Raw genomic sequence first — 25,108 nt, 5'->3', positions numbered from 1 at the left:
GCCCTGCCCTGATTTTATCTGGCGCATACTGAACCTCTAGTTCCTTTTTCTTCTGTTTCAGAAACAGTCTAATCTTTCTTTCTTTGTAGATGTACTGCCCTGAGTCTACCTAATGTTATATTTAGTTGTAAAAATTATCGGATAAAGTTAAAATATTCATTTTTTTTTTTTTCCCCGAATTAAACTCTATCCACTGCTGTAAAAACAAGACAGATTTCTTTTCATTATTATGAAGAGAATGATCCAGTGATTCTTGAAACCAGCTCTGAGATTTATAAATCACCCTCCGTGACCGTCATAACTGTCAACGCTGGCAGAAGCGTTTTGGTATTTGTAAAGAACAAAAACCACAAAGGACCGTAAATAGATTATTTCTTTTCTGACCTGCGTCTCATTTTCCCCTCCACGTTTTGGAATCATTTGGTTTTCTACAACAAGTTAAAACTCCCGTGTGTGTGTTTTTTCCAGGTCATTAGAGGCAGAGAGAGAGAAATATCAGCCAGAATGTGACAAAGAATGTTAAACTCAAGTAGTACGCCGCAACTGTGAGCGCTGAGCGAGGCTTCATGTTTAGCATCATTTGGTTTTTATTCAGCCTTAGCGACTATTTAAAACGTCTTGACTGATTTTTGATAGTTTGCCATGAAATTTTGTGGCCTGGTCGTTACCATCCTACGTTTCCGCCCGAAATTTGATTTCGGTCTGGCACGGAGTCTGACCAAATTGCACTTCCACGGTTCGCGTGTAACCGCGCGGTCCGCGCCAATCAGCGAACAGTTGAGTGATGACGCGGAACTCGCATGCCGAGTTGCTTGTAGTCCAGCGAAGCTTGTAGTTCAACAGCATAGCAACAATGGCGACGGAGGAAGAGACGCCAGAAGCCATCCGCGAAGTTGTCTCAACTCTCGAGAGCATCACGGAATTAAAACCAGAACAAGAGGCTTGTCTTGTCAATTTTATAAATGGCAAGGACGTCGTAGCTCTCCTTCCAACTGGCTTTGGGAAAAGTTTGATTTATTTAACTGGAAGCGGAAGTGGTAAGCGTAAGAGCCTGAACTCCGGCGCACAATATACGTCATTACCAAACGTTGCTGTTTGGTTAAGGGAACTCCAATGATTTTAAACCTCAAAATAAGCATCCGCCCATTACGGAGACAGATTCCTATTACATTGGGCCAGACTAACGTGCCAGACCGAAATCAAATTTCGGGCGGAAACGTAGGATGGTAACGACCAGGCTAGAAATTTTGTGCAGGCATCCATGATTCCATCCACAGACAGTGTAAATATGGACGGTGGAAGTGCTCCTCAAAAGTGAAGCCAAAGCAAGTAGAGCTCCCCCTGGTGGCTGGCTGCAGTATAAGTCATAAGCCCCCTCCATATTAGTGGATGGGACCGAACTAAAACACTAAAATACATGTCGAATAATTTTTAGGTAGTTAATATAATGTTGATGCACGTTCAAGAGCCAATTGTTTGGATACGTTTTGTTTTAGTTCATTATTTGACGCTATAAAAACAGGATGTGACATAATAGTGACTACCAGTTGCCATACCAAGCATCCCATGGGGCCGTGAGACCTGTAAAAAAATTCCCTTTAAAAATAAGTACAGTGTATAATCCAACATTTCCTTGTAGCTGGTGGAGGTAGAGCAGAGCGTAGTATTAATTAAACGAAAACAGTGAGTCTGGAGGATATTGCGGCTTCGCGTGGCTCCACTCTCAGACCATACTGATCAGACTCTGGCTCCAAAGTCGTAAGATGGCGCTGCCCATATCCTCAGGAGAATGATGTCAGTTTGGCCAATGCAAGGAAGTGGTGACACGTTGTCCATATTTATATACAGTCTACGATCCCATCAGGATTAATTGTTTGTATCTCAGGGCCAAACAGAAGTTTATGTCCTACAATCCTTGGTTCTACTTTGTCTTTTGTGTTAATTAGCAAATGTTAGCATGCTAACATATTAAATTAATTTAAAATATGTCATCTGCTAAACATTTACATGTTAGTAGCTAGCATGTAGCAGGTTTAAAAGTTTGCTAATGTTAGCTCAAACCAACGTTGTGGCCACAGAACAACGTTAAGGCTCCAGTGTGGTACTGCACACGTTCAAAAATATGGAAATGTAGGCTACCTTTGTCTAAGTTTTGATATCTAGTTGGTGCATTTTAGCACAAATATGCTGTTGGCTTGTTGCAGAGCTGCTGACGAGTGCGTCTTGGTAGCCTCCTCTTGCAGTGTTCACACTTCTGCCAAATATCGACCGGGTTCAAGTCGTTTTTAGTGGAGACTGGTGATATTAAGCAACTAACTGACGCCCAACACTTCACGGCTGCTGTGCGGCACGCCTGCATATGAACGCTGAGCTGGCTTCCACTTTTGCCACCACTGCATTTTTTTTTGTTTAACGGACAAAACCAAAATCAGAGTTGCTCAAACGCTCATTGACGTTGATGTCAATGAGCGTTTGAGCAACTCTGATTTTGTAACACTGTCGCTCATAGTGTGAAAATAGCCTAAACCAGTCTTTAGAGAGCTGCTAGCATGACAGTAAATATTATTTTGTGCCATTTATCCAAAGCAGAACTTTGTTCCATTGCTTCTCCGTAGAACACCAGTCATCTTCACGTGTGAAAACAGAAAGATTTCCAAATAGTCTTCGAAATAAACAATGCTCTCACAGTAAAGAGCAGCTTATGGGTGATTCATTTAAGCGGCCACTGATATTTTAAAATCAAACTTGCCAGAAAGCTGGATGGAGCCATTTTTCAAGTTTGGTTTTTGGCAGTTTTAAAAGGACAGTGTGTCAATGGAAAGACTGTGAAGGTTTGAAACAGACTGGCTCCTTTAAATGGATAGCAACACCGATGCAAAAGCACAGTAAAAAAAAAAATAAAAAATACAGACATTTAGTCAGCTTAGAGCATGTTTGACAAAAACTCCCGGTGATTCATTTGTGTATAAGATCCATTCGTGCATCAGCTCTTTCATGACATCAGCAGCTTGGCATCGTTACGATCTACACTTTGTTAACGTCTGATTGCTCCTTATATGTTCAGAGAAAATCTGTCTCCAAGCAACATTTTGATGTTTTCCAAAAATACAGTTGTTTGTGTGTGTGTTTTTTTTTTTATTTGGAAGTTGGGCACCGGGGTTAGGAGCTGCACATGCAAGCAGAAGGCACACACATGCATTTCTAATGTAGATCAGTTGGAAAAAGGCCTCTGATCGGCTGATAGGAGTTGGCAAGTGACGGTTGGAAAGTGTGCCCTTTGTTTCTGGTTACGTCTCATTTTCCACCACCTTAACGTAGAGTACCTGCTCTTAACGAGATCTCCTGTGTCGGACCCAACTGGCGCTCTGGTAATTACTTTAGAGACCTGGGGTGCAAAACGCATGAAGTATTTTCCTACTTGAGACATACTTCACTTTTGTTTTTTTTCTTGCCTTATATTAAACTGAGCAACCACAAAGGTTTAATAACCATTTTCAGATAAGAAAAATCAATTATAGTCCAACACGAGCTGACTGAGGTTTGCTGCTGGTGCTGTTTTCACAGCAGAGGATTCTGGTGCTGCTCAGTGCACACCTACTCTCTCTCTCCTCACTAACCCACAACTCTATCTGTCTGGCAAAGTTTCCCCCTCTGAAATCCTGTAGAGCTTAAATATATTTGAGGCAGCTGCGGAGCCAAGAACCATTACTGCTGTCAGAGAGAAGGCCGTCGTCCAACAGCGGAGTAGAATGGACTCACTAATAGATCACGAGTAAAGATCTTGGGAGAGGGGGATGAAAGATTCCCATTGCTCCGAGTGTGGTTTGGCTACTTGAAAACTTAATCAAGGTACAACCAGCATTCAGCCAAAGATCAATTAGATAAATTAGGCTGAGCCTTTGGCGTAGAGCAGCACACACCGTTGCGTTGCAGTAGCCTAAGCAAAGAAAGGCAGCAGCCGACAAGTGTTCGAGCAACACAGAAATGTTTTGGGCAAAATGTACGGGTGACCCACGAGTCCAATTTGTATGTTAGTTTGGCCAAATCTCAGATTCCGCTGAAAGCAGCCTTTGTTCGAACACAGGGGAACTAGCAGGGAAGGAAAGGAGCCAAGAAGAAAGAACAAACCAATTTTTCAAGGAATGACAGAAACAAGTTCTATCTGTCCCGTTCTGTTAAAACATGAGGTGTGCTAAGCGATGAGGTGTTTCTGGGGTTTCTCGTTGCAGTGGCTGATCGGAGACAGAGACAGTCACTGCGGGGTCATCTGCTCGCGGACGCAGGGGAAGCCGGTGTGCGGCTCGGACGGGCGGAGCTACGAGACCGGCTGTGAACTGCAGAGGGCGCGCTGCAAGGATAAGACGCTCACACTGGCGCACCGGGGCCGCTGCCGAGGTGAGAACCAAACTCTGGTCAGAGAGAGATGTCAGAAATCTACCTGGAGATACGTAAAACTATTTTGCTCAGATGTGAAACTAAAAAAGAAAGTGTCTTATCTGTGCACAGTGTGGCTGGTACTTTAAGCCTTAAGCTATGTTCACACTAGTAATACATTTTGGGGAACTGGTAAAACAAACACATGTGACTGGTTGATGCTTCACCATGTCAGTGGAGCTCTGAAAAAACTTGGATTTGTTGCACGTTACATCACACAGCAACAAGATTTTAGACGTCCGTTTCCTCCTGCAGGATTCTTTGGAATTCTTCAGTCATGTAAAGAATGCAATATTTCTTAAAAGGCCGACTGATTTACAACATTGCCTAGAGATTTTAAAGGGATAGCTACATGATTTAAATGATATGGCAACGTCAAAACTGCCAAATATATATCGTCTCAGTGTATGAGCGCCTGCATTTTCGGGTGAAGAGATGAAGCACGGAAACATACCATACACTGCCGTTTGAACGCCGGAGAGTTTGGCTTGAAACATCCAATAAATACCTGACATCCCAAAAATGTCAACAGCACTCGAAGGGGTACAAACAAATGGAGTTCATATAGTTTAAACTGCACAGGCGCCTCCGTGAACTTTTCTTTCGTCTTTCAGGCAAAAACTGGGCGAAAGTAGATCAGCCAGTGGCTCCCGGACCAACGTCCTCGTCCGAGGGGAGAGACCTGGAGCTCAAAGGTAAGGATAAGAAAGATGAACAGAGCTTGCTATATTTATCTCTGATACTTTAAATCAAACCTAAAATGCAGTATTCTGTTGCAACACTGTGGGTGGAAACTTAAAAAGTAATAAAGTTAATTTATTTGATGCAGAGAGTTGAGGTTTAAGATGTTGCAGCCTGCAGCCACAGCAGCAGCACCAGGAAGTTTGGGGAAAGTGGAACTGAACGAGAAGATGTCTTTCGTTTTCCGCCTATCTGCAGGCGTGTAAGCTTTCACAGACCAGGATCACACACTTCCTCTGTCTCTGGATGCCAGCCACTCAACAACAGCAGAGATTGATAGGTCTAGAGTCAAGGTTGGAACTTGGCATTTTACCCTGCCACCCCTTTTCCATTAGGCAAACAGCAACCCTAACCGAATCCATTTTTGGAGTGGATTTCGCTCCCTCCGTTCGGTAGAGCACGGTTTAGTTTCATAATATATCGGAGATGTGCCAACGGGGAGGGAAGCCGGGCAAAGCTCACTCAGTCTTTGCAGAAGCGTCAGGTCTGTTTTGTTGTAATCAAAGTGCTGATTTCTTCAAGCAGGAAGTTCATGAACCAAGCCTTTGTTTACAGTGACATAGCTTTGTTGAGGTGTGCGTGAGATTCAGATTAAACACAGCAGATATATTTCAGAACGAGGCATACAGGTACAACAAACAACGGCAAACAACCACTAACATATCTGTTACAACGGGCAGATCCGTGTATTCCGTATTTAGCTGTGACTGAAAAACAACCAATGACTTCACTGTTCAACATTTCCAAATGTGAAATGATATAACAGCATTTAATTGGCTTGACTCATAACATAAATAATGGATGTTTGGATGAATGAATGAATGAATGAATAGAATTACATCTGAACAGTGCAAAGATTAAAAAACATTTTCAGTGTGAATTAGTATATTCATTTATTCTCGTATATATATATATATATTATTTTTTACAGCTCTCAGTCATCCAGGATGGTATATTTAAAAAAACAAGCTGAAACAAAAACAACTGGGCTTTTGGGTTTCTTCAAGGCATTATTTTATTTTAATATATTTTAATATATTTTAATATTTTATTTTAATATTTGTATAATTTAATATTTTAATTATTTTATTTTAATTTCAACTTTAATTTTATCTTACACCCATTTATTTTTCCAAGTGGTTTTCAAGACTGCCTAAATGAGCTGCTGTGACCAAGCAACTTCCCTTGTGGATCAGAAAAGTCTATCTAAGTCTAAGAATAGGAACATCAGTGGGTTTTCTTTACCCAATCAGTGATATTCTAATAACCCCACTATTTGCCAGAGGCCCCAGGGCCCATATTCCTAAAGATCCTGAGGAATCCTCTCAGAGAGCTCCTAACTTAGCCTAAAAGTTCCTAGAAAGGAGTCAGAACATCTCAGAGAACTCTGATCAAGGAGTGGACAGAAACTCTTCTCTTAGTGAGGAGGTGCGGTTGATCCTGTTTCTAGGTAAAACGTGTGATTGGTTTATCCTAAAAGAAACTAGATAAAAATATAGTTTTGATGATAATGGGTGTAGAACGGACCGTCAAATTATTAGACTTAATCGAATCAAAATGCGTGATCAAACTCAGGCCCAATTGCACAGTATTCACATGCTGACAGTTATATTTATTTGCTTACATTCATTTACCATGCTGGTCGTTTTTCATCCATTTCGTATTAACAAGGGTAAACTGGCTCAGCTTTCATCAGTTTCTGTGATTGCTAACCGGCCTATATGAAGCAGTGTTGGTTGGTTGGCGTTCAGATCTTCCACAAACCAAACAGCAGTGGAGAAGAAAAGAAGTAGGAAACCCAACTGGACGGAGGAACAGTGTTTGCTTCTGGCTCAATTGGTCAATGAGAATAAAAGAGTTTTAAGATGTAGATTTGGCCCCAATGTCACACTACAAGTCAAGAAGCAGGCATGGGGAAATATAACACAACAGATAAATGCCTCCTTCCTGCCATTTTCTCCTCTGCTTAAGACATTCCTAAGCCTCCTAAAAGTCCTCTCTTAACAGATCTCACCTTAGGAGCTCTCTGAAGAGTTAAATTTCTTTAGGAATACCTTTTATTGTTACCAGGATCTACTCTTAACTTTGAGGGGAAATTCTTAGAAAACAGAATTAGGAGTAACGGTGGGCTCAGCCTTTTGGGTTGACTGTGTTATAAATTGATGGCAGATTAAATCTTACTCCACCTCTCTTATTCAAAGAAGGGTTTTCCAATTTGACGTAGATGTCTTCCTTTACTCCTTTTATGAATGTTGTTGTGAACTCAAAAGAGCGTCGTTTGTCCTTCAGGTACAGATAGAGCTGCCTCCTGTGTTGATACACTGTGTTGTTTTTTTTGATCGTCTCCATAAGACGCGAGCACTACATAGTTTAATGAGCCCTTCCTCTGAAGCAGGACTGAAAACACTCATTTATAAATTCAAGTAACCACATCCGTCCTCCTCGGTGACATCACCTCCCCTGCTCTGGCTCAGTCTTTTACTCTGAAGGAGACAACATGTCTGTCTCCTCTTAGGTCCAGAGACTGCTTTTTTTTTTTTTTTCGAACTATTATTAATCCAGGGAAAACATTTTGCCAAAAGCGGACGACTGCGGTCGCTCTGGTCAGCTCCCCGGCGTGAATATGTATACAGGAAGAGCTGAACATGAAGTCTGACTCCACGGGAGCTGTGAGTGCAGCGAAAACATTATTCGCTGGAGGGAATCTGAACCAGCGACCGGCCCACTCCAGTCTGTGACCTTTAAAGCCGAGAGCAGCTACGGCTCATCGGATATACAGAAACACAAGCTCAATTTCCACTGACGAAATATGAATGTAGAAGACATGACTCACTGCTCAGCATGAAGAGTGTAGTGGCCGTAGCCCACATCTGGCACTGGTGGGGGTCAGTGTCCAGGAATGTGTTGATTTTATTATTTCTTTTTTTTGTGCATCATACAGTCTTTTTTAAGATTTGTGAGCAACCACCACTAAAAAAGCTGTATATTATCAAGAAAGTTGAACAAACTGTGGAAGATTAGAGGCTAGAAAAATGAAACCGAGGGAGCAGGGGTGTCAAAAATGTGACCTGTGGGCCAAAACTGGCCCGCCATTGGGTCCAATCTGGGCTGTGGGATGAATTTGCAAAGAAAAAAGGAGGAGGAGAAGAAGGAGGTAGATGACAGGGAGCAGGACAAGAAGAGGGAAGTGTAGATGAAGAAGGAGAAGGGGGATGATGAAAAGGAGAAAGAAAGAAGAAGAAGGGGTGGAGGAGAAGTAGATGGGGAAGGAGGAGGAATAGAAAAGGGAGAAGGAAAAAGTGAAAAAGAGGAGAGGACGAGGAGGAAGATGAGAAGAATGAGGAGGGAGAAGAGAGGAAGAAGAAAACATCATTACGTTAGTGGTCTGGCTTGTTTGAGATCAAACTGGGCTGGATGTGGCCCCTGAACTATGTAACTATGTAAATGAATCAAATCATGCCCTTGAGCAAGGCACATTTCTTAGTCTGAGGCCAACAGTAGTAAACTGGGCCTGTTCTCCTAGGTGTAAACAGGGTGCTGTTGACAAAGAGAGTCGCTTTGTACGCAGTGTTTGAGAACAGGCTGCCCTTGTCAATACGTTACAGATGCGGGTCAGTCAAAGTGTCGCGCTGAGAGGAACCAGGCTTTGGAAGCGAGGAGACCTCAGGAGTCCATGTTTATCCCGGAATGCAATGAGGACGGAACGTTTACCCAGGTTCGTATGTGAATTGCGCCCCCCCCCCCTCAGCGTCCTCTGAGAAATGTCATTTCTGATGTGCTGTGACAAATTTTTTCTATGCGTCTCCTCCGTGCAGGTTCAGTGCCACACTCTGACCGGTTACTGCTGGTGCGTGACCAGTGACGGGAAGCCAGTGAGCGGCTCCTCTGTGCACAACAGGACCCCGGTGTGTTCAGGTACTGGTACTGGTGGTGGTGGTGGGGGCCTGCAGATCAGATGATTTCAAAATCATCTTCAAAAACGCAAGCTTGCATCTTCTGTGGTGCTTTGAATTCAGAGTAATGAGTAGCAGGTTGTGGGACTAAAAGTCTCTGGTTGTATGTTTCCCAACAATTCCCTATTTGGAGGGAGAAGCAGCAAAACAAGCATTTTAAATTTTCTGTTGTGGCTGCATTCATAGGAACCTTCTGTCAAAAGTTCCTGCAAGCTAAGCCACGAAACTAAAATGTGTTTGAGCCGAATAACGTCCAGCCCCTTTAGGAAGTGGACTATACTTAATAATTCAAAAACCTGATGGAAACAGTTTCATTAACAGGCCTTAGATATTTATCTGATCAGAGATAAATACGTAAAGGAGGAACTGAAATAGAGTAAATGATCGGATGCTAAAGCAGCCTCTTGATGACACTTAGAAGCATCTGTGTGTGAACAGCGTGCCATACTATGAGCACATGTCTATTACATGGCATGTGGCTTATAGCAGGTGCAAGGTCAACAAGAAGGCTAATGGCCATACATGCAGGGGCCTCTCAGCCCTTCCACTCCCCCCCAACTCCATCGTCTAAGTGCTCTCAGCAGGCCGGAGGAGAGCGGGAGAGCCGGGCTCTGCACACTCATTCCTGGATGGGAACACTTTATGATAATCACCGTCATTTTCCCTCAGAAGATAATACACAGGGGTCTTTGCCAGAATTGGATTGCACAGCCACCAGAGCATATGGTGCAAATTTTGTGAGAAGAGTGTGGTCGCATGGCCCTCTGAAGCCGAACATAGGACTTCCCCCTCTCTCCCTCTCTCTCTCTCTCTCTGGCGTTTCCTCCTCTCCCCGTTCCTTTATCAGTCTCTATCTACCTCAATCGTCCGTGGCTTCTCTTTTCTCTGTAGGACCAGCTTTTGCCACTAATCACATGTATGGTTTCCCCTGGCACCTGCAGTTTCCCAGTCCTTTGAAGAGAATATCCATTCCATACTTGGAAACCACACTGAACTGGTAGAAGTTCAAAGCTGAAGTTGCTTTTTTTTTTTTTTTTTTTATTTCTGAGCAAACAGTTCATTGTCCATTTAGACCCCGTCTCACCAGAGAGCGGAACAGCACATTCATTTGTGCCTGTGTTTATTTTGAAACTAATCCGTCTTTTTATTGACCGCAGAGCATTCTGTATCTCTTTTGCATATATTACACGGTACTTCTGCAGAGAATCTGTGTTAGCTTTTCCCATTTTGGACTCATCAGCGCTGCATTCCCTTAAAGGTCACCAGTCTTGAGATGGTTTGAAATTCATCACTGACCAAGCCATGTTCTGCAAAGTTAAAAAAACCACACCGCTTTACTTTGCCAATGTAAGCCTATCCAGTGACCAGTGAAATTAATTTACATAATAATATAAACTTCCATTGAGTCATAAATTCAGTTGCAAACAATAAATGAATTATTTAGTCCTATGAAGGATAATTAATGGCAGTTATTTAGCCAAACATTACCATAGACAGTGTAAAGATGGACAACGGAACTGCTCCTCAAAAGTGAAGCCAAAGCAAGTAGAGCTCCCCCCGGTGGCTGGCTGCGGTATAGGTCATAAGCTCCGCCCCCTCCATGTTAGTGGATGGTACTTGGGCCAAACTAAAACACTAAAATACACGTCAAATACATTTTTTTCAAGGATGGTTTCTGTCATTTTAGGGAGTTCATATTATACTGATCTATATTCAAGTGTCAGTTCTTCTGGATAAGTTTCGTTTTAGACGCTATAGAAACAGAATGCGACGCAATGGGGGACTACCAGTTGCCATGCCAACCACACCTTAAAGCAAGAGCAATGTCGCAAGATGGTGCTGCCCGTATCCCCCGGGAAAACAGCAGCAGTTTGGCTAATGCAAGGAAGTAGCGACAAATTGTCCATATTTATATACAGTCTATGGTCTTTACATTCTTAAATTTGACAATTTGCAACTTAATTTATGATTTTAGAGGAAATATTTTAGTTTTCTGGACCATTTGTCAGCCATTAAGCAACCGGAAGAAGTCACTTTGACCCGTGTCAAATGTTAGCAGTCCAGTAAAAGTTAAAAAGCAGTGAAAAGTGGCATTCACAGGTTATGTGAAGGCCACTTATAATTAGACTTCATTGGCCTTATCTGCACTCTACGTTATTCTACTCAGTAGGAGGAATCTTTTATGTTCAGGTTTAATTAAACTCTTCATGAAAAGCACATTGTCTACCTGTCTCCTTTCTGTCCTGCATAAGATCCGATATCTTCATTGTTTCTTGCAACGGTATGTATTTAGACTGGAACCAGAATCTGGGCACAGTAAACCTGATATTGTCCACAGCTGCCAGAGTCACACACCTTCCCCCTTACCGTCCCTTCCCTCTCAAATGACCCTTGCTGACATGCTCAGACGCCCCCGTACACTATGACCCAAATCAATCATCTCACATACATTTGCAGGAAACTTCCGTGAATTTATGGGAACTCATGCTGGGACAAGTGGATTGTCAGGTAGTAAATCTCCTTCTAGTTGCCGTCACTCAAAATCGCTCCCCGTTTGCCTCCCTCTTGTAATTCGTTGTATGATTTTGTTCCTTTCCTTCATGCATCCATGCATGACACCAACTGCCTGCATGCAATGAACAAGACTGATGTTGTTGATATTTCTTCGTAATAATTTTCCACAGATGGAGCAGATGATTCAGGTTTGTGTTGAGATGATGCAATAAGCCTGTGTGCCTACTATCAAGTACTAACAGAATGTACTGATCAAACTCAGCGGCTAACTCTAAGGCCAGACGTCAGCGGGTTGGGTAATCGGTGGAAGTGTTGTGTTTCTTTGCATCCTGTGTTAACCTGGAACAAACAGATAGCAATGAAAAACTAATTTATTGTCAGTAATATGTTGAATTTCAAATCATCATACATCATTTTGCAGATCCTGGAGTTTGGAATCCCTCCAAATTCAACTGTTTCTGCTTTCTAGTATTTGTTTTGTTCATGTTGTGCATGTGTTTTTTTTCCCCTTTACAGGGTCAGTAACCGATAAGCCGCCCGGGCCGCCAAACTCCGGTAGAAAAGGTGAGCTGAGATCTGCTGCATGTCGAGTGTGTGCATGTGTGTTTCTGTTTGCTTGAGCGAGAGAAAGAGAGCAGAAGTTCAAAATGTCTTTTGATCCCGGTTGCGCTTCAGCTGATTCGTGCAAAGTCCATATTTGTGCAGGACCCATGCACGTACACGGGTAACGTTTCACTTTTAATTCTAAAAGGAAACTAAAAATAGTAAAATGAGACATCTAGAAAACTTCCACTCCACGAGCAATGTTTTATCTTTTTCCTTTTTTGGAGGCTTGCATGATGCTTTTCTTTTTTTTTTTTGTTAAATGAACAAGATAAGATCTCAGATACAGGCACTGCAGGGTAATGCGATCCTAGCATATCTGTTGAGCTTCAGTATCAACATCAGTGACAGATGTGACTCCTGAATGGACAAAATCCTGCAAAACAATTCATCCTACTGCACCCACTGAGAGTCTGAAACATGGCAATGTTTTAGAAACTTGACCGAAAATATGTTTAAAAGGAGAAAATGATGGGCACCCTCTTAGAGTTAGTATGACATTAAGCATTGCAGCATTTTAGTCGTTTCTAGTCCTTGAAGGGGTTTAATGTACAGCAGCATTGTGTGAGGGGCTGGGGATGTGGTGCAGATGGTAGCTCAGGTAAATAGGAACAATTAAAGCTTGCGTTGATTGAACAGAGATAAAGCTGAAACAAAGGCAACTTGGACTTGTTTGAGTCTTATTGAAGATGTCTCACTGGTCATCTAAGTGGCTTCTTCTTCAGTTCTAAATGACTAGTGGGGAGTTTAGGTTTTTATTTCAGAACACCTTGTTTGAAACTCACTTACCTGCAATTGGAAAATTAACTGAAAATTAACTAAATGGTGTCAAGTTTTTGCGTTTCCACGATTATGCGTGGTTTAAGCCCTGGCCCAGACCCTCGCCGCCTATGTCCCGTGGAGGTGTAAAGTTTTACCCATTAATGGCCAGAGACTACAGGCTGAAGATGTGAATGTGGAACCTTCTGGTGAGAAGATGTCAGAGGCTGATCATTGATTGAGGGCTTTTCCACTTTACATAGATGGTTTTTTAATTCCCCTCTTTGAAACCACATATCTTCTGTGGTTAAAATGTCTGAGTTGTCGTCCTCAAACGAGTGGACTCCTGAGTCCTGACGTGACCTTTTTTTTGACCCATTCCTTTGTGCAGTAGTTGTCTATAGATTCTTCACCACATTGATCTGCATAAACTGCATTGCTCTGATTTTTCCTGAGCTTTTTGTCCTTGGGCTGAACAAGGCTTAAAGAGCACAGTGGTATGGTGTTTACTGAAGCAGACACATGGATGAGCGATGAAACGTATTCAAGAAAACTCAAACAAGTCCAGTTCTATTTGTTTTAGCTTTGTTTTAGATATACCATGACCTGGATTTTCCCCCTTCACAGTTTATATATAGAGTCCAGACCTGCACCAAACAATAACTGACAATTACTGTAAGTTTCTACTGAACATGCTGAGCACAGAGCGTTTTACAGAGTAAATAAAGAGAAGTCTGTAACGCATCTGCAGGAGAAACCTGATGCACATGTCTGCGTTCGATCCAGGTCTGCACCCGTCTGAGGAACCACTGAATAACCACTGCTTTTTTATTTACAGTTTGACCAGATCAGCTCAGTTTGACCTCGTGTGTTTCAGTATAACTGACATGTCGTCTGATTTAGGGACTGACCTTCAGTGTTTGTAGAATGACCTCCAATCAAAGTTTATTTTTTTTTTCTGTTGTTTGCTTTTGATTGAATTATTTCCTAAGGATTGTTCCAGATGCTGCAAAGCTGCACATGGGTGAGTATTCTAGGCAGCTCAACTCACAGCATTATATATATATATAATACAAATATATATGAATTTATTAAACAACGGATTCTCTCAGACTGTCTCTGCTTTAATGTAAAAATTCTCTGAGAATATTTTTTAGTTTTCGGCTAATATATATTTTGATCCTGAACATAAATTTTAGTTGTTTCATAGCGTATACGTGCCAAACACTTGAAATGTTTGTGTTTCTTTCGCTGGGAACAAAAATCTAAAGGGACGTCTTTATCATCCTGTATCATAGCTGTGGAGAGATGTAAAGGCTGATTTAATATGCTGTTAACTCTTGTTTTTAAGACATATTTTGACTAAAAGATGATGAGAAACCATATTTTTCACGTCTACTGGTGATAAATGCCGGGCATACGCTATAGGGTTAGTGTGTCGTGTAGTTTGGACTCCAATTATAGCAGAGCACCACTTTAAAAGTAATGCGTTCAAACCCTAACCTTAACCAAATATGAGGAAAACAGTGAGTTTTCCTCATGCAAGCATTAAAAACAACTGTACTGGTCCAAAATGGGATCCAAACTCTGCTTCTTGAACAAAAACCGTATACATTCATGGCTAAAAGCGGTCAATGTCCCTAAAAAATTAAACGGAACCATGTGTCCGTAGACCGTACACAAATCAACTGATGAATTTCTTGAACTGTCGTGAGACTGGGCTGCTTTTCAAATACAGTTTGAGCGGGATGGGGGCGATGGAGGGGGCGGCATTGCCAATTGAAATACATGATTTTCAAAGTCGTGTCTCGAAACAATTCGACAATTGATTGATTCAACTTTGATGATTGTTTCCGAAGCTGGTTTGAGAGACTGTATTGTTCATCTAGTTCTGCGTGGGGCTCGAGGCACGCAGAAGTTTAACATAAGGATGACAACAATTAAAACTTTAAAAGCCATATTTCTTAAGTACAAATGGTTTGAGCTGTTTGGGCCATTAAAGGAAGATGTAGAAGAACCAAAACATTATTCCCTTATACCCTCAGCTATCTGCATCAAATCTAGGCATATCCTGAACATCTCGTCTTGAAATATCTTTCTCAACGGCCAAAATATGAGCCTAGTTGATTTTTGATGTGATGGTGTTAAAACAAAATTTCCTTAAAATGATCTTCTTCAGACTATCACTTTATTTATTAATTTATTTTTGTATAATTTGTTGCAGTCAGGATACTTGTTGAGATCTTAATCTGGCTCAGTGTTTTGGGTGGAACAACCCGATCGGCCAGCTGCGGCCTCTTAGTGCGACGAACAGTTTTTGGATTTAATTGTGGATTTTGTTTGGCACTACACCTGCATCGCCGTCATGCAGCTCATGATGGAGGGTGTCCTCCTTGTGCGAGTGTGTGTTCAATGTGAGAGAGTGTGAATGTGCAGCCTGAACGTGTGTGTGTGTGTGTGTGTGTGTGTGTGTGTGTGGGCAGATGAACATGCGGGTGGTGGTGCTGTGTGTTTCTATTATTCAATCTGTCTATGTGTCTGTTTTTCTATCTATCTATCTATCTATCTGTTTGTCTGTCTTGGCCGGGCCATGTGCAAATCCCAACCATTCAACAGTTCTGGAGAGTAGATTGTATTAACCTCAATAATGGTAGTCTCTTTCCGTTTCTTTCTCACCCTCAACCCAGACGATGGCTCCAAGCCCACACCCACCATGGAGACTCATGTCCCCCCCGAGGGCGACGGTAAGCCTCCTCCTAACTACTCTTCCACCTGTAACTCATTGGTGAGATGGTCACGTTTATAACGACTCTCGTGACTTCCAGCATTGCTCCTTTGAGTACTTATTCAACGCTTTCCTGCAACTGCACCATAACTACAGCGTGTCAAGGATTTAATATTCAAACCAAAGATCCAGTTTCTGAAAAAGTACATGAAATGGAAAAATCCAGATGTCAAAAAAAATAAAAAAATACCAGATGATCTGATATTTTTGGAAACATTTGAATCTTGGATGTAATTTTAATTTTGCGGGCAAAGCCTGGCTGTTGTTTTTGAAATATGGAGCTGCTGGTGAGGTTACACCGAGCGCCGCTCGGCTAGGTTTTTCTTAAAACATGTGAACGCTGTTGATTTGTCTTTCTGTCACTGCAGAGATAACTGCTCCAACGCTATGGATTAAACAGCTGGTGAATAAGCAAAACAGCTCCACTTCCAGGAAGCAAGGTGAGCGAAAGAAACACCTCTTTATTCTGATAAAGCTGTACATGTCTTCTTCTGTCTAGTACATTAAAACTAAAAATAGTTTAGGAAAGGCCAGAGGTCGACAACATCCCATAACATGCTGAATTAAATCAGCAGTCCTTGACTAGCCCACTGATAAATCTTCTTCTCCTCCCTGTATGACCACCTACTGCAAACACATTAATCTCAAAGAGGATTGTGCCTCCCAAACAGTTGTGACTCATCAGAGAATGGACATGGGCCCTCTGAGGGTGTCCTGTGGTGTCTGGCAAATAGTGGGGGGCCTTTTGGTCCTATGGGTTGAGGGGAGGGGCCTCTGTGGATCATCCCACAGATACTTGAATTAGGAGGGTGCTGTATGTATGCAACACATATATGGTTAAGGCAATGCCTGACCAAGTTGTTAGCACTGATGCCTCGCAGCAAGAAAGTTCTGGTTTCAAATCCATCGACTGACTGGGGTCTTTCTGCATGTTCTCCCTGTGTCTGCGTGGGTTCTCTCCAGGTACTCCAGCTTCCTCCCACCGTCCAAAGACATGCTCGCTAGGTTCATTGGTGATTCTAAATTGGCCGTAGGTGTGAGTGTGAATGGTTGTCTGTCTCTCTGTGTTAGCCCTGAGATAGACTGGAGGCCTGTCCAGGGTGTACCCCGCCTCTCGCCCAATGACAGCTGGGATAGGCTCCTTTTTTTTAGTCGGTCCTAAAGTGTTTTTGTGTGTGTGCCTGTGTCAGGCTGCATCCTGCTGGGGATGGCTGCTGCCATCAAGGAGTGTCATTGCTATGGGGTGGGGGTGCCTGGTCTGGTCTAGGTGGGTGCTACATGTCTAAGTCTACATGAATGAATGCCAGGTCCAAAAGTTTACCAGCAGAACATTGAATTGTCACAAGATGGTCAATGTTATTAACTTCTCCTGTCAGAGGTCTTAATGTTTGGCTGATCGGTGTATAAATGTAATACAAACAAGATTATTTGACACCAGGTGATACATGATACAAAGTATGCTATCAAAGACTTATCTCATATATCTACTGTTATAAGAATAAACTGAAACACAGAAGCTTAAATTGTGTCAATATTCGTTTCATTACTGGTGAGTTAGCTGCCTTCCATAATGTCAAGCTCTATGAGGTGAATAAAATCAGCTTGGCTCTGGAGTAACCAGTTTCAAAACTGTCAGTTTACGATGAAATGAAATGCATAACTTTCCCAGTTTGAAACCAGGATTATGTTTCTTGGTTTCTTTTCCTTCAGTGTAATTTGTTTAGCTTTCTCTGTCTCCTTTTCAATTACTCCTCGACGTGTTCACTACCCTCTGGGCAGCTGGACGCCTTTCACGCTTCTGTACCAAGTCAAGGACTGAACGCCGTGGGGGTTGTGAGAGAGTCTGCGTGTGTGTGTTAGTGTTGGATGGATGGATGGACGGATCGGTTGGCTCGACTGACGTTTGCCTTTTATTAGACGTCGTCTGAGTGTGAAAGTCACAAAACACTTATTTCTTAATTTTTAAATTTTATTTGCAGAATTAAGTTAATCTTCTGTTGATCCCTGTGTTTCACTGTTTGTTTTCAAGTTCTAAAGATGAAATCAAAATGAATTCAAGATACACTACAAAGGCAAATCGATCACAGATTGTATGGTAAATAAATTACAATAATGCTATCCCATTTAAAGTAACTGTTGGTTGATATATCATTGAATAATCTAAACCTTAACACAGATCAAACTAAAAAAAAAAATGCATTAGCCACATCTAAAGTCTCTCCACATGCATATATGAATAATCTGAATGAATATGTAAATGCCTGTTCGTGTGATCGTCTTTTATTCCTGAGCCTCTTATTATTTATCATTCGCCGCATACTTTCAGGTTACACGCTACGCTGCAAACAATAGAGCACACAACTGCTTGATTGTAATGTGTTCCTTTCTGTCTTCAGTATTTTTTGAATGATGGTGCTGTGGCGGGGGAAACTGTGGTCGGGGGCAGCATTGAAGGGCCGTATTTTAGCTGAGAGATATTTGCTTTGACAGCTCTTTGAAACCTCGCTGGAAACACCAGCTTCCTGTTTCCAATTAGCATCCGGTGTCCTCAAAGGACAAGCGACAAGGCCGACCGAGGGGGAGATGTCATCACGTTTGAGACATGAGCGATGTGTGCGTGTGTCTGCATCTGTATGTGATTGTCTGCTTGTGGATGTGTGTGTATAATGAAAGGAGACTGTATGCCCGCGACTGGGCTTGGAGTTGGGAAAGCAGTAAAGACCATTTATGGAAGTAGTGTAGATAAAGCTATAGTGCAGGACTATTACACACAAATTAATGTCTGTTACATTCGAGCTCCTGCAAAAGCGATTTCACGCAATCATGATCAACTAATCAGTGGCAGATAAATCACTCTGTATATCACAGGATAGCAGCTTAATGAAGGTTGTGTCTGTGTCGATGTTCATGCTCTGGTGTGAGGAGCATTTTACGTCAGCTAGCATCGGTTGGTTTGTCAGAGTAAGCGACAGAGAGGCTGTCAGGGCCTAAAGCAGAGGCACAAGAGTTACAGATATACTCCGATCAGGCATAACATTATGATCACCTTCCTAATATTGTGTAGGTCTCCCTTGTGCCTCCAAAACATTTGTGATTCATCAGAGAATGGACATGGGCCTTCTGAGGGTGTCCTGTGGTGTCTGGCAACAGAATGTTGTTAGTGGGGGGCCTTTGAGGGGAGGGGCCTCTGTGGATCATCCCACAGATACTTGATCAGTTTGGGATCTAGTGAATTTGTAGGCCAGGTCAACACCTTGAGCTGTTTTTTTGAGTTGTTCCTAAAGCGTTTTTGGCTGCATCCTGCTGGGGATGGCTCCTGCCATCAAGGAGTGTCATTGCTATGGGGTGGGGGTACCTAGTCTGGTCAGGTGGGTGCTACATGTCTAAGTAACATCCACACCAATGAATGCCAGGTCCAAAAGTTTCCCAGCAGAACACTGAATTGTCACAAGATGGTTTAAATGTTATTCACAGTCCGTGGTTTTTATGTTATGGCTGATCAGTGTATTTATGGTTTTATGTATCTATGATTTCATCTTCTGTGGCAGTCAGAAAAAATCAAACAGAATCTAGGAGACTACACAGTAACGGCAATAAGCTCTAAACAGACATATTCTTCTGTATATAGTCAATGCTTTGACGCTTTCCAAACGAGGAACAGCCACACTGGTTGTAATCTGTGATTTTGGGGAAGGGAACCAATTGAGGAACTCTAGAGTGCAAGCATACGTCAAACGTACTGTATGTGTCAATAGTGTTTGAGTAATCATCATGTCTTTTCAAAACCAGTCAGTTAGTTAAAAGAGTAATCAGCAGCTTTGGCCCCATATTTGTGCTTCCTAATTTTTAGTAAGGAAACTGTTTAATTAATGCAGGATGCTGTGCTTTGAGACCTAGTGAAACCAGGAGCGTTCCCACCCCGGGTCAGTTTATTTGGGCGACAATCACACTTCGCTCCGGAACAAATCCGGTCAGAGAGGGTGGTCTTGGCGTACTTGCAATCACTCCACAGAGCGAAAGGTTTGGACTGAGAACAGGTTACCCATGGAGGGATAAGGCGAAGTTGTCATATGCCTCAAGAGCACGAAGGTGAATATACATTAAAACGTGGTTCAAACTGAACATGTTCTCATACTGAACACCGGTGCATAAATCATGGAACAGGAATAAATCCCAGTGCACAAACTCGCTGCCAATGCTAAATTTTGATTTGATTATTTAGTGATTTCCTGATTCATCCAGATTTCCTCCAAAAATATAACCAATCACAATCTGTTTGCAATAACATTTGAGGGCGTGTCTGATTTGTTTCCATCACTGGTGTGTGACCTCTATCAATCCTTGATAAATGTTTGAGCCTGACACTAAGCGGTTGCCCGGAGACACTGTCTGAGATCACTAGTCAGAGTTTGCTTTCTTTCTTCCTCTGTTTCTAAAACAGCTTGCAAGCAGAGATTATCTGGTGCAACAGTCCTCATTATTCAAACCAAACCTCAATAATCACAACCTCTCTCTCTCTCTCTCTCTCTCTCTCTCTCTCTCTGTCTCTCCCGATAAGCTGGAAAACCTGAGTGCTCACAAAGCAGGCCCCTCTCACGCACATGAACCGAGTTATTCATTTACTGGCGCGTCTCTGGATACCCCATAATTATGATTTAGGCCGATGTGGAGATTGTTTTAGCGGGACGTGTTTGCTTAGGCGAAGCGCGACGCGAGGTCCGTTTCTCAAACAGATGTTTCGCTGCCAGGCCTTGACGCGCCTGTTGCTCCGACGCCGAGCGAAGAGGGGGAAGCGCTCCGTCGGGCGGCTCATTTACAGAAGTGTGCGGAGAACAAGAGGCTCGCTCGCCGCCGCTCCTCCCTCGAGGCGAGGCAAACAAAAGAAAAACTAGAAGGGGTATAATGCGATCGCGCCGGCTGAGAGTATGATTCTGTTTAAACGTCTGCCCTCTAATCCTGTTTGCATGTTTGTGTGAGGTAGCAAAGACAGCAAAGACAAACAACTCAAGGAAAATGTGTTGAAAAGTAACAGGACCGTGTCGAGAGAAGGGCTGAGAAAAATAACCTTTTTATGAGTGAACTCTCCCTCATCCTTCTGGTTTGTTGCACTCGGCGTCATAAAGACAAACACATGCACCTACATACCTCCACACGGAGCTCCCCTAACATTTGTGCTGTTTTAACTGCAGAGAGAGGCTCGCTAAAGACAATGTTGCAGTGATTACCCAACAGCTGAAAGCCATTGGAGTGAAGCGAAGAGGAGAGAGTGCTGGGAGATGAGGGGGTGTAGGTTTGAAGGGAGGGAGGGGGGGGGGTGGAATTAGGATGGAGGGAAGCAGAGGGTTGAAAGTGAGGGAAAGATATAAAGAGAGGTAGTACGAAGGGAGTGAGAGAGTGAGGGTGGTCGTAAGGAAGGGACGACTAAAGTGACATTTGGTCACTTCTGGTCACTGCGGTCGTCTTTCGTTCGTGATCGGTTCGCCCCGAGGACCACAACAACAAATTATTACAGCTGTTCCCGACTTGTGTGGGTTCCTTTTTTTTTTGTCTTCTCGGGGCAATATTTGTTTTCTGAGGGTTTGTGTTTCTCATCTTACAGTTCCTGCCGAGGGAAGGGAAATAAAATCGCCAAAGAGAAACAAAAACAAAAAAATAAATAGAGCAGAAATGCAGATACTCGACGTAGGCAAGGGAGATTGAATTTCCCCTCTGCACAAAAACCGAAAGGATTACATTGCGAGCGTCCAGCCATTTTCCATTTATATGAATAAAAACAATTTTCTTTTGGGAATCCTAGCGCCTGGCGCCAGCATAACCTCTGTATAATAAACAGTGCTAAATAATTTGGATGTGAAGGGAGCTTGGCGAGGATAGCACAAAGAACACTTGAGTGTGAGTCTTCGCAGGAGAAAAAAGTTGCTCGGTGCAGGGACGCGTTTAGTTTAATTCCTCTCTGTTGGCAGCCACACTCAGGAAATATGACCTCCCTACTTCCCACTCTGCTCGGCTCAGGTCTCAGGCGTGCTGCTGAACCTGCCACCACTGTCATCTCCATCTTTATGAACCTCACCGTGGCGGACGACAAAAGGAACTGTCTCACATTTGAACATCAGGTCAATTAAATACATCTGAGCTCTTCTTGTTTCTCCACTCTCATAAACTTCATGACACAATTTCCGCCAAAACCTACAAATAACCTAAATTATTACTTAGCAGGGTTACAGTTTGCTTTAGGAACCACCAAAACTGCAAGAGGATGAGGTGGTGCTCACATGCAAAGGCCTTTCCGAATCCACTTTTCCAAAGAAAGTGGATCACAAGTGCCATTTAAGTCGGTGTAATGGAGCTGGTGACCAATGGGCTGACAGAAATATAACCGTCTCAAACCATTCACTGTAATCCCTAAATATAAAGATAATTAAATAAATTCTCAGTGATGTAACCTGTGGTATTTGTACAGCGCGGTTTTGAAGCTCAAAGTGGTGGCTCTGGCTGTCACCATCTTGGCCGTGCCTGGCTCCCAGCTAAAGTCATCCCATTAAAAAAAAAAATGGTCAAATGGGTGGAGCTGACGTCTAGACCAGGGGGTGCCCACTCTTTTTTCGGCTTGCGGGCTACTTTTACAATGACCCTGTACTATATTAAGAAGAAAAATTGTTGCACAGCACCTTTAGAATAATAAGCGCTGTCCCTTTAAGAAAGATGGTAGCCTTGCGTTGCTGTTGTTGGCTGTGGATGCATGCCCCTGAGGGCATGTTGCAATGAAAAAAAAGTAAATTAAAAAAAAATAGTTGTCATAGTCATGATTGTGGAAATAACCTATACACAAGTCAACAAACTGTTAACGTGTTTATTTCTGCTGTAAAAATGTTATTTTAACATCACGTGACTTTTTTGTTGACGCCGCCATATTGGCAGGAAAACTCTGAGGAAAAACGAATGGCGCCAGTGCTGATTTCAGGCCGCCAGAGTTTACTGCGCTCTTTAAACAGATAGAAATTGAACAGTACAAGGCAAAACTCGATAGATTATACACTACAGACCCTTATGATGCCCCAGGTGGGCTTTTTTTGAGCATTGAAACAGCCGGCGCGGACAATGTTCATGACCTGCAGTATCATGACAGTGACACAACTACAATAACAAGTAACTGTTTAATCCCAAATTTCTTTCTCATTGTGAGTAGTTTTAGTGCTAGTCCTAATTTGCCTCTATGAAAATAAATCTGTTGGACATCGTGTTAAAAACATGCTAAATAAACCAGACACTACACCTGGAAAACACTGGATTCTGTACCTGATATAAAGTGATCACTACACAAGCCAAATCCGTTTCTTGATGGATCCCACCACTGTGTTTTCTCGTTCCTGCTTCTTGTGAGTTTTATTGCAGTAATCCACATCTGCCGTCTTGCGGGATCTTTGGGAATCCTACAAAACAATTTCCCCTTTGCTTGCATCCGACTATTCTGGCGTCCTGGGGCACAACAGCTGTCGATCATTTTTGGATGTAACTGGTATGAGAACAAGTTAGTTAGTTGCTTGCAGATGTCAACCGAATCTTCTTCTCTGCCAATCTGGCGGTGCTGTGATTGCTGGTGCAGGGCGACGTCAGCTACCGGAGCTCGACAGGGACTGACTCATTTTTGGAGCCAGCATCTAGTGGTCATTGGAGGAACTGCAGGCTTTATTTCTTTAGCTCCGAAAAATGCCAGCATAAAGGTTTTAAAACATATATATGCTTTAAAGTGGGACTGATAGATTTTTTGGCCACTTGGGGGCAGCACAAACACGTATACAAATACAACAATAGTGAATGTGCATATTTACTAAACGTGGCTCGAGTCCTTTTCTGACTACTTGAAAATGATCTTTTTTCCCCTTAGCTTTTACGTGTTCTACTGGCATTGCCCTGTGCTTTTCTACAGCATTTGGAAAAATCTTCATGAGAAACACAACTTTGCCGTCTGCAAAGCCAAAGCAATGAGCTAAAAGATGCTAAGCTTTCCAAAGAGCGGAGAGAAACCGCAGTGTTTGGTGATAATCCTGTGTAGAAAAATATGGCTTATACAGTTGCCGCTTTAAGTAAATACTTCTTCTTCTACTGTTTTAGATTTAATGATACGCCCTAAATTATGTAGAAATTCAACATCTAACTTAACAGCTCCTTTCCCGATGCTGTCTTGAATCTGCTGTCATATTTATGCTTTGGTTACTTTAGCTGAGTGAGATGAGACTACTGACTGACTGACTGTTTTGGCACCAGTCAGCTCCCTTTCGGTGAAAATACCACCACACGTGAGCACCTTTAGGGAAAAGGCTCCAAGCGGTCGTTATTGTTGCTCAGCGCTCGCACTGACGCACTTGAATGTAAGATGAAGAATGGATCAGGAGCGGTAAAAGCACTCCTCGTTGCCGTGGCAGCAAGCTGAGCACGCAGCTCTGTTGTACTTGGCTTAAGAGTGAGCAATGAACTAAATGGATGTGAATGTAAATACAGTGCGCTGAGACAAGGTGTCGCAGGAGCATCTCTCAAGGGCCGAGGCCTGCTGTTGAGCAGAGAGATATGAACGACTTCCTACCACAACCTGAGGAATGATTTAGTTTACTTCAATGTGTGTGCGTCTGTTTCTCTGTACTGAGTGTGTTTCTCATGGTTTTAGAGAAAGTTCCCTCTTGCGACGAGGAGAGACAGAGTGCCCTGGAAGACGCTCGGCAGAATCCTCGCCAGGCCATTTTCATCCCCGACTGTGGGCCTGGAGGCCTTTACAAAGCGGTGCAGTGCCACCAGTCCACAGGCTACTGCTGGTGTGTTCTGGTCGACACGGGACGGCCCATTCCTGGAACCTCCACCAGGTAACACTGCAAAAGAAAAGGCTCTGAAAGTGTAGTTCTTGATAGTTAATTTAGAATAAATTAGCAAACTAAATCTTAAGGCTCATTTAAGGTACGGCGGGAGTAGACGCCGGTGCTAGCCATTTATACTTGTGTGCTCGTCAGTCTGGCTCGCTCTGTAAAAACGCCACCCAAACACTAGTCTGCGCTGTGTCTTTTTTTTTGCCATGCGGGTTAATGTTTGTTTCTGTGAACCTCCTCAATTAACCTTTCCTGGATGTGTTCCATCGTTATTGATCCAAAACAATCAATTGGAAAACCGCAGAGATGGAGAAGCAGACAGAAATACTAAAGCAGAAACACGGTAGCTACCAAGCGGACCAATCACAGATATTGCGGACTCATAGTTGCATTTCTGGGGAGGTGGACATCAGGCTACGGTGTTGGACGGTCAAAACGCAGAAGCCTAAAACATTAGGACAATG

At 42.8% G+C, this 25,108-nt stretch overlaps 1 protein-coding gene across 6 annotated transcripts in view; it reads left to right on the top strand.

Annotated features, from left to right (window-relative positions):
• smoc1 (SPARC related modular calcium binding 1) overlaps window positions 1-25,108 on the top strand; it is a 53,835-nt gene that overhangs the window by 12,893 nt on the left and 15,834 nt on the right. For 3 of the 6 annotated variants that reach the window (XM_084568803.1, XM_084568801.1, XM_084568802.1), the window contains exons 2-10: window positions 4,230-4,395; window positions 5,049-5,129; window positions 8,781-8,890; window positions 8,991-9,090; window positions 11,586-11,636; window positions 12,159-12,206; window positions 15,659-15,748; window positions 16,158-16,229; window positions 24,452-24,644. In XM_084568803.1, the coding sequence (XP_084424929.1) occupies window positions 4,230-4,395; window positions 5,049-5,129; window positions 8,781-8,890; window positions 8,991-9,090; window positions 11,586-11,636; window positions 12,159-12,206; window positions 15,659-15,748; window positions 16,158-16,229; window positions 24,452-24,644 (911 nt within the window). The remainder of the gene's footprint in view (window positions 1-4,229; window positions 4,396-5,048; window positions 5,130-8,780; window positions 8,891-8,990; window positions 9,091-11,585; window positions 11,637-12,158; window positions 12,207-15,658; window positions 15,749-16,157; window positions 16,230-24,451; window positions 24,645-25,108) is intronic. The other 3 variants (XM_084568804.1, XM_084568806.1, XM_084568805.1) reach the window with 3 other exon arrangements.

This window comes from Chelon labrosus (assembly GCF_963514085.1).
Source record: "Chelon labrosus genome assembly, chromosome: 20".
In the NCBI taxonomy this organism is placed as follows: Eukaryota; Metazoa; Chordata; class Actinopteri; order Mugiliformes; family Mugilidae; genus Chelon; species Chelon labrosus.
The sequence above is the reverse complement of the archived record's forward strand: the minus strand, read 5'-3'. Positions and strand labels throughout refer to the sequence as shown.